General features: G+C 40.9%; 1 protein-coding gene across 1 annotated transcript; it reads left to right on the forward strand.

Moving 5' to 3' along the window:
* Positions 1–2,269: 2,269 nt before the first annotated feature.
* On the forward strand, positions 2,270–8,096 carry adgra1a (adhesion G protein-coupled receptor A1a). Its single transcript, XM_053640573.1, has 4 exons — positions 2,270–2,371; positions 5,479–5,630; positions 5,988–6,083; positions 6,475–8,096. The coding sequence occupies exons 1-4, from the start codon at positions 2,309–2,311 to the stop codon at positions 7,883–7,885; spliced, it is 1,722 nt and encodes a 573-aa protein (XP_053496548.1). The 5' UTR covers positions 2,270–2,308; the 3' UTR covers positions 7,886–8,096.
* Positions 8,097–10,196: the final 2,100 nt, after the last annotated feature.

Raw genomic sequence — 10,196 nt, forward strand, 5'->3', positions numbered from 1 at the left:
TGTGAACAGTAATTGTTATTAGCCATCTGGTGAATAAAACTAACCAGAACAGGCATAGCCCATAAAGATAAATAAATGTAGCAAACAGTGAGTGTTGAGTGACTAATTAAATTCAGGACACTAATTCTAATTTAGGGCAAGCTGACTTGACGCTAAAGGACACTGCAAAGCTACATAGGGTTCTAAGAAAATGATCATAATATAGAACATAACTCACACTGCGGAAGGAAGGAATGGGAGGAGGCTAACCCCAGCTTTGAGGGATATTACCACTAGCTTTGACTGTGATTAAAGATGAAGCTGCTACAGTTTTTCATCAGAAACTCTGTATAATACTAAACAATTGTAGAATATAATTTTAGGGTTTTTTTTGTAATTCCATCAAAGCATTTAAGATGTGATGTCCAATCAGTCTTTAACAGCCTCTTGATATTTTTAAAACATGATTTGAAATTGCACATTCACACAGACTATGTTCCAAAATTGGACTTAAAGCATGTGACTATTTCCGCTCCTAGCTGCAGCCTCGGGTTTCACTATAAGTCAACTTGATATTTGCTGTCATCTTGCCCTCCATATTTTTCATGGCAGAATATCACAATTCATTATAGTCCTTGAACCGGCATATATAGCTGACATTGCACATTTCTGAGTTCAGGTGAGCAGAATGCCCTGTCAAAGTTCCCCTAACAAGAACATGGCTCCCACTGAGTCACTCAGCTTTATTTGTACATTCAGTTAGATACAAACATAATAATAATGCACTATTGTGCCTTTCCTTCTCACAAATCACATTTTAATGATTTGCCATCTTAATTTTAAGATGTAGAGTATGGTTCCTGCACACTATAGCTTTGCATTCCAACTACACATTCTTGTGGCCTTTTCCTCCCATCTTTACCTGCATGACTTAAAGTGCATACAAAATTCACAAAGCAAGAGCAAGAGGTGTGGTTAATAAACAGAAGATATATTACCCCAACATTTCTGAAGAGGCTTTTTGGAAAGTTTAGAGATTAAAGGTGAAGAGCGAGATAGTCTGTGCTGAGGGAATTGAGCCTCCCAGCTACATAACGAAGGGAACTCTTCAAGCTTGGTGATGAAACAGACACACTGGGAGAGAATTATAAGTGGGGGTGTTGTTTTGCCTGACAGGGACAAAGCTGCATATTATCTCTTAGCCTCTAACTTGTTCTTTATGCCTTATATTTCATGCTTCCCATATAGACCTAATACACACAGTATGTGCGGTTATTAATGTTGTTTATATGACATTTTATGAATTGTCCATATATCTCTTGTTATTTTGCAGGATTTAAAGAGGGTGCTGTCATTCCCTCCATATCCAGGAGACTACCTCCATCCTGTTGTTTATGCATGCACAGCAGTTATGTTGCTCTGCCTGCTGATATCAATATTGACATATATTATACACCACAGGTATGTGTTCAATGTTGTCTAATTACAAAGTTAGAAAAACATGGTCTTCTAAACTAGACTATAGATTATTATTTTCAATAATGTTAATTACAGGAGACAGTTTTTCCTTGTGTAATTTCAAATGTTAATGCTTTTCTACATGACCATTGTAAAGGTGTAGCTGTGGTGGATTTTGGGTTTGAAACCTCTACTTGAAATATGTATGTTCTCCAAATGCTTATTTGTGGGTGGTTAACATAACATACATACAGTGCAGCTGATTATATAACTGTGAGTTATTGTTTTGCTCATTATTAGGGCTGTAATGATGTTCATAAAAGGTCAACAGCAAACAAGTGCTTTAATCACATTTCATTGGCTAGCAGCTGCTCTGGTGAGAAACAGTATTAACCAACTGGAATAGTACATTTTTCTCAGTAGATCTGGTTTTATAAGGTAAGCTGTTCATATTGTTAGTATGTTACTGTAAAAATGTTCAGGGAAAGGTCTTTTATTTCCTATGCCTCCTAACATTGTAGTAATTATAATATAATTGCAATTATATTGCAAGACTGCTGGCAATCCATCCAAAATTTACAAGCACATTGCACTTATCAATGTAATTGTACAGGTTTATTTAGCATATGTCCTTGTCTCCCTTGAAATTAATTCCTGACTATGCCACTGATAATGGTAGTAGTAGTAGTGGGTAACTGAGAGTATGCCTCAAAATTTTAATATTTTGGCACTGACTGTCAGAGCTGAGCCCATTGAGTAACATTTGTCTAAACTGTGATACTTTTTTATTGGGTGTCTGTCTGGGTGAAGTGTAATCCGAATCAGCAAGAAAGGATGGCACATACTACTGAACGTCCTCTTCCACACTGCCATGACGTTTGGGGTGTTTGCAGGAGGCATCAATCAAATCAAGTACCCCATCATCTGTCAAGTGGTGAGTTTCATCCCACACCATTCCAGCTCGGTGCTACTTTAGGTTACTTCAGGGTTTCTTCGCCATACTGTTGCCACAAAGTTGGAAGCACACAATTGTATAGGATGTATTTGTATGCTGTAGCATTACAATTTCTTTTCACTGGAATTAAGAGGCCCAAACCTGTTCCAGCATGACAACGCCCCTGTGCACAAAGTGAGCTCCATGAAGACATGGTTTGCCAAGGTTGGAGTGGAAGTGGAACCCCACTGAACACTTTTGAGATAAATTGGAACATTGAGTGCTCCCCTGGCCCCCTTGACCTCACAAGTGCGCTTGTGGGTGAATGGGCAAATCCCCACAGCCACACTGCAAAATTTAGTGGAAAGCCTTCCCAGAAGAGTGGAGGTTAATATCACAGCAAAAGGGGGAACAAAATCTGGTATGAGATGTTCTAAAAGCACATATATGAGTGTTATGGTCAAGTGTCCACAAACATTTGGCCATATAGTGTATATAAATATTTAAAGGCAATACTGTCTTGTGCTTCATACATATGTGCATTCAGGTGACATCATTAGAGTAGGACTGCAGAGAAAAAAATATATACTCATGTGAACAGCCAGAAATGTCACCAGACTGAAAAAAAGCAAGTGCTCTTAAACGCTAAGCTTAGTGAAAACAGCGTGAGTGAGAATGTAAGTGAAGAAGAACTGGCACTGAAAAGTGGACGCACGTCTTTGTCAGAACTTCAGTTTTGAATTAGATCCATCTCAGTCCCAAGTTTTGTGTAAAATCTGTTGATTCAGTGGTGGCTTTAATGAAGAATACTATGTATTACTAATATGTAACGATGGTGTTTTTTCACCACATTTTATACCTGAGGTAGAATGCAAATGCTTTTGAAACGTTTTCAAATCCACTGTCCAGTGTCTTCAGTGAACTCCATCTCCCAGAATCCTTAGTGGGCAAACACACCTACCTTCCAATTACAATAGCTTAAACGGCCCTGCATACTGACGGGATCTCACCTGTTGCTCATCTAGTGTCATTTACATATACTAATTTTAGTAGTGCTTAGTGATGTTATTTTTAGATTCTGGAAGGAACTCTGGTCTCTGTGGCACCCAGGCTCTGGAAATTGAAAAAAAGTCACTTATTTGGACCTGTCAATCATGCTGCCTGTCAACTCAACTCAAGCTTCCTCTCTTTCACAAGGACTTACACCAGCCATAACATTAACACCACCGGCTTAATATTCTATAGGTCCTCCTTGTGCCACCAAAACAGCTCTGACCCATGGAGGTCTGAAGGTATCTGGCACTAAGATGTTAGCAACAGATCCTTTCAGTTTTGTAAGTTGCTAGGTGCGGTCCTCCATGGATCAGACATCCTACAGATGCTCAATCAGATTGAGATCTGGGGACTTTGAAGACCAAGACATCACCTTGAACTCTGTCATGTTCCTCAAACCTTCTTGAACAATTTTTGCAGTGTGGCAGGGCACATTATCCTGCTGAATAGGGAATACCGTTGCCATGAAGGGGTGTACTTGGTCTGCAACAATGTTTAGGTAGGTGGTTGGTAGCTGGTATGTGTCAAAGTGAATGCCAGGACACAAGGTTTCCCAGTGGAACATTGCCCAGAGCATCACACTGCCTCTGCTGGCTTGCCAATTTCTCATTTACATTTATGGCATCTGGCAGATGCCCTTATCCAGAGTGTTACATTTATCTCATTTATACATCTAAGCAGTTGACGGTTAAGGACCTTGCTCAAGGGCCCAACAGTGGCAGCTTGGTGGTGCTGGGGTTTGAACTCATGACCTTCCGATCAGTAGCCCAACATCTTAACCACTACCACTACCACTGCCCACATGTATCCCATATTCCCATAGTCCAATGATATGAAAGAAAACATGATTCATCAGGCCAGGCCACCTTCTTCCATTGTTCAGTTCTGATGCTCACATGCCCATTGTAGGTACTTTCAGAGATGGACAGGGGTCAGCATGGGCACTCTGATGGGTCTGCAGCTATACAGCACTGTGTGTTCTGACACCTTTCTATCATAGCCAGCATTAATTTTTTTAGCAATTTGTGCTACAGTATTTCTTCTGTGGGATTGGACTAGACAGGTTAGCTTTCACTCAACACATCGATCAATGAGCCTTGGGCGCCCATGACCCTGTCCTTCCTTGGCCCACTTTTGGTAGGTACTAACCGCTGCATACTGGGAACACCCCACAAGACCTGTTGTTTTGGAGATTCTCTGACCCAGTGGTCTAGCCATCACCATTTGACCCTTGTCAAAGTCGCTCAGATCCTTATGCTTAACCATTTTTCCTGTTTCCAACACATCAACCTCAAGTACTGACTGGATAATATATCCCACCCCTTGACAGGTGCCATTGTAACGAGATAAACAATGTTATTCACGTCACCTGTCAATAGTTTTAAAGTTATGGCTGATCGGTGTATAACATAGATATAGTTTTGAGGGTCTGGCTTTGGAGGGAACACTAAAGGGAGTGGCTGTGTTTCTTTGAATTTTGATTTTAAATCATCTAGCCTCAGCTACCTTTCAGAAAACCCACTGGTGATATGTTTTATATTCCTGTTGTATTATGTTTTGTGTTCTTTATTGTCTAAATATGTGCATTATAATGTTGTACATTGTGGCTGGTTTTTATTTGAATTTTTTGGGTTTTGAGATGCCGAGTATATACCCAGCATTTCCCATTTTTAATTAAAATCATCTTGTAAAACAGGCAGCAGCAGTCCTAGTTAGGTGCATGACATTTTCTAGCCATATTGTGTGCCTGTCTGTGTATTGAGGGTCAGCAGTCACCAGAGGATTTATGCATTAATAAAGAGCGGAAGAGTAGTGAACTTGTTCTCTTTAGTACTGTGTCCACAGAGGCAAGGAGGATACCTGTATGGCCCAGCTGGCTAAGAAGGATTACCTCAAGCAATCCACTCAGTGTACCCTTTATCAAACACTGTTCTACACTGGGTTTTATGCTCATAGGGTGCTGTCTGCTCACAGCAGAGCTGCTCAGTGATTATATAATCATCTTAGTGCCCTGGCTGCCATTTGTGCTTAGTGACTTTGTGTTTTGCTTTAAGGTTGGCATCATTTTGCACTACTCTTCTCTCTCCACCATGCTTTGGCTGGTGCTCACTGCCAGGAATACTTGTAGTGAAGTCTCCAAGGCTCCGCCCCTCAATCAGGACAGGGATCCACCCATACAGCACCACCCCAAAGTCACCATATTCAGGTAAATGGCCAAATAATGTTTCATGACATTGTGCTCATGAGTCACTAATTGCTGGTCTGCAAATAGTTGTGATAATGTGATATTTTAATCAAATGAGTCTATTGAGGCTATTATTTGACATTTATTTCTCATGACTGTATTTGACCTGCACTAAAAGTGCATGTTCTTATGACTTAATCAGGCTGTGATTCAATTATGAGTGAAAAATCACAGAGAAGATATAGTAGATAGTAGAAAGTGGAGAGGGGGTGGGGTAGCACATGGGTATAATGGTCAGGTGCCCACAAACCTTTAGCCATATAGTGTATCTTCTTCTTTGCATTGTTATCTAATTCTGTCCTTCTGGTCTGTTTTCAGATTTTATCTGTTCAGTAGTGGGATCCCTACTGTCATTGTTGGGGTCACAGCTGGCATTAGCCTGGATAACTATGGGAGCAGAAATGATGCCCTTTAGTGAGTACATGCTCTTTCTGCCTCTCTTCCACTCCACATGTAAATTGTCTGCTTTGAGTAATTTGTTCAAAACAATCATCACGACTGGAAGTGAAACATTGGGCAAAGGTGCATGCAGAAAACACACAGACAAAATCTTCAGTTGCGTTTTTGTGGGTCTCTCAGCTCAGCAGCCCTGATATTTTGTGTTGTGTTTAGCATTAGTAGAATTTGCAGTGAGGCAGGAAATGGCTTCATGCAAGCATCACTGAATTATAGTGACATGTCTTAATTCATAAAAACAAGTTACCATGTGGTTTGTGATTTAATTAAGGAAAACATTAATGACATTACTAAATAGGTTGATGATTTTCTCTCACTCTGTCTCTCTCTCTCTCTTCCTTTTGTGAAGTTGTTGGATGGCATGGGAGCCCAGTCTGGGAGGCTTCTATGGACCCACTGTATTCCTGGTGCTGGTCATGTGTATGTATTTCCTGTGCACATTTGTGCAGTTGAAGCGCCACCCAGAACGTAAGTATGAACTGAAGGCCATGACAGAGGAGCAGCAACGTCTGGCCGCTGCAGAAATCGGCCACTGCCATGCTGCTAGTGGAGAACCTGGAGAACAGGGGGACCATTCAGGTTGCATGGCCATCACTGCCTCCATGCTTGCCAATGAACACTCCTTCAAAGCTCAACTGCGGGCCACTGCTTTCACTGTCTTACTCTTCCTGGCCACATGGGCCTTCGGGGCATTGGCTGTGTCACAGGGCCATTATCTGGACATGATATTTAGCTGCTTATATGGGGCATTTTCAGTCACACTGGGACTCTTTCTGCTTATTCAGCACTGTGCTAAACGGGATGATGTGTGGCACCGCTGGTGGGCATGCTGTCCTTCTAAACTGAAAGTGGATGTGAATGGAGAGGCAGCAGGAAGTAATGAAATTAAAAGTCACCTTGAGGCAAAGCAACCTTATGCAGGTAAACCTTTACTCTCCCCACACCTTCTCTCATCCTCACCACATTGTAATCCAAGCTCCCTGCCCACAGCTCAGATCCCCATGAGCCCATGCTGCTCCACTTTGTATAGTTCTTCTCCAGTGCTAGAAGGCTCCGCTCATTCTCTATCTCTCCCTGATGAGTTACCCCGCCCCTCCCTGCCCCTGCAGAGCTGCCTGAAGGACAGGACTAAGTCACGCTCATTCAGTCGGCCACGGCCCTCCCTCAGGGACTACACCTTACACATGGCTTCAACCAGCTTGGATGGAAGTGTGCACAGCTCTCACCTGGATAGCCCTCACAGCATGCACTTAGAAAATCCCATCACTTGTCATACCTCACACTTGGAGAGCCAGCTCTCCTGCCATACCCCTCATCTGGACAACCAGCTGCGCTGCACCAGCCCTAGCATCCACATGGAAAGCCACAGAACACACCTGGACAGCCAGCTGCCTTGTCACGAGGGACACACCTGCCACAGACACATGTGCTGTGCCAAGGCAGAACCTTTCTCCAGCATTTGCTGTCCCAAAACAGATCTTTTTTCTGGTGCTTCCCAGGGAGAAGATACCAGCACAGATTCACTGATACACAGCATCACCAAAATGCCCGATAAAGAGGAGGACATTATGTTGCACTTGGATATCCCTCCTCCACGGGCCACTGTGCCAAGCTCTCAGGCTACTCTCAGCAGGAAGGGCACTCTCAGCCAGAGAGGGATGCTGAGCCACCATAGCAGCCTGCATGAGGACTATATGTTCAGCCCTGATTCCACAGGTAACATTAGGACAGGGCCATGGAAAAATGAAACCACTGTGTAGCCCTGCATATATCCTGTTTCTTCCCTGAGCTAAACTACTGCTAAACTACTGTGTAGTCCCAGGGCTGTAATCCAAAGCACCTCTGAATAAAACTACTGTGTAGTCCTTCCACTAAGCGTTTCACCTGCACACACCCCAATGCTTCACTTAACCACTAAATAGGACTTTGTGGCATTGAAAATATTTTAGGTTTCACACAATTTGCTGTTCACCATCAGTATACCTGCATGCACCTTGTTTATCTTTTTGTGCCACTTAAAATGGTTCCAACATACAAAAGTGTACATTTAATTGTTCTAGAGTGAGGTTTCCTAATGACTTTAGTGTGAGTGAATATGTGTTTGGGTGCATTTGTTTGTGTGCATATCTACATATTTGCATGTGGAAATATGCATTCTAGAGTCAGGATATCAGTTAAAAAAATCTAAGTGGTGCAAGTAGAGACTTTTTCAGTGGAAATCACCCTGTACTAGGAGGTTATGTGTGTGATTAAATAAAACTAACTGGGAAATTATGGAGTAACTACAAAGTAAATCAAGTCAAAATCATGATTCAGGTCATGTTGATTTGCCAAAATATATGAAAAATATCACACAACCTGGAGTGAACCTGACTATTCTTGATGATGGAGTAAACCTGACAGTTATTGCTGTTGGAGATGTTAATGTAGCAACAACAATCAACATTAAAAGGAAAATAAACAAATAGTCTTCAGTCTGTTGCCATGGTGACAGATAAAGAAGAGATGTACCAACCAGCATGAGTTCTTATACAATGCACATTGTTTTTTCTCCAAATCACCCCAAATCATTAACCTTTGCGAGACTATATGTTACACATTGATCTGCTATTTTATGTTGCACTGAATTTGTCATGCAATTTTAGTGAAATAGTGTGTGAATGGTGGACACATTAGTTGTTAACAAATGTAAACCAAGTTGTTGATCATCAGCAGTTTTTAGATTGTTGTTTTAGAGAATACATTCTTCAGATTTGTCGGCCACCACATTCCCAAAGACTTAATTCCCCATGTTTTCTTCTTTATTATTTCTTATCAGTGTCAACCCAAATGATTGTCAATCAACTGAGTACAGAAGCTGGCATGAAGGAAGATCTTGTCTGAAATTAACACTTATTTTAATGTGAAATGTTAACTAAAATAACTGTAACATTAAAATAATGAAAAAGATATTTGTCACCATCATAGAGAATATAGCAGTAACTTCACATTTCAGAGCTCATATCTAGTGTAGAATTGCAATCTGTCACACACAACCCACCACATTAAGTCTGTGAGGTATTATCTGGCTTTGGCTATATAATATGAATGACAATGAAATCAAATGTCAATGTGGTTATTTGGAATAGTCTACCCACTGTTTTTGTCATGCTGTGCTTCTCTGTGAGCTCAGGGATCATGTCTAATTTTTTCACCAGTTACATGCCACATATACTGTAAATGCATGCAGTTACTGTACCTCCTACACCTTATTAACCACACTACAGGTCACTAAAAGGAAAGCAAAAATAAGAAAAAACACTGTCTTAATCTTACCTTTAAGTCTACAGATTCAATCAAATGCCACTGTATTTTACTTTGAGTTCTGGAAAGGAAATAAAATTTGTCCAACTGTATTTTGATCTGTGTGCCAATCAGTATTTACATCCACATCTTTTTGATAGAACATGAAGTGCTGCATTACTCTTTGGAGAAAATACGAGATTTACAGTATGTTGTGACCTAACTCAATGTCAGCTGTTGTTTATTTTATACATTTGCCACTTTTTCCAATAAATGTATTTTATCACCATATACAAAAGTCCTCCATTCTATCTCTAGTGGTATATTTGATCATATTGTTTATACAGTTTGCTCTGAAGGTCCATGTGTTTACTGCATTCTTTGCCCCTTTTTGGAGTTTGTGCTCATAATTACTTTCTGTGCCTCGTGGGTTTGGACAGTTCCCTCTACACCGTGTCTCACCCCCTTTCATGCCTTCTCTTGTCGAGAGTTGGTGCAATAGGAACCATGAGGATGAAGGGAGAAGTCTCTATCAATAAAGCTTTCCATCTTAATAAATATGTAAGTATTTAAATGAGTCCTTGCTCAGAGTCCTTGCAGTAGCACCCCATAAAAAACCTCTTGTTTAGCTGAAAACATCTAAGTACCTTCTAGATAAAACTATAATGGGTATACTTACTGCAAATCAACAACAAAAGGAGAGAGTAAGAGAAAAAGAGCTTTTAGAATGTGGCTCTGATAGCAGAAACATAAATCCACTCAAACTACACAACTAATCTGTATGGCTTT

This window comes from Ictalurus furcatus, chromosome 13 (assembly GCF_023375685.1).
Source record: "Ictalurus furcatus strain D&B chromosome 13, Billie_1.0, whole genome shotgun sequence".
Taxonomy (NCBI): Eukaryota; Metazoa; Chordata; class Actinopteri; order Siluriformes; family Ictaluridae; genus Ictalurus; species Ictalurus furcatus.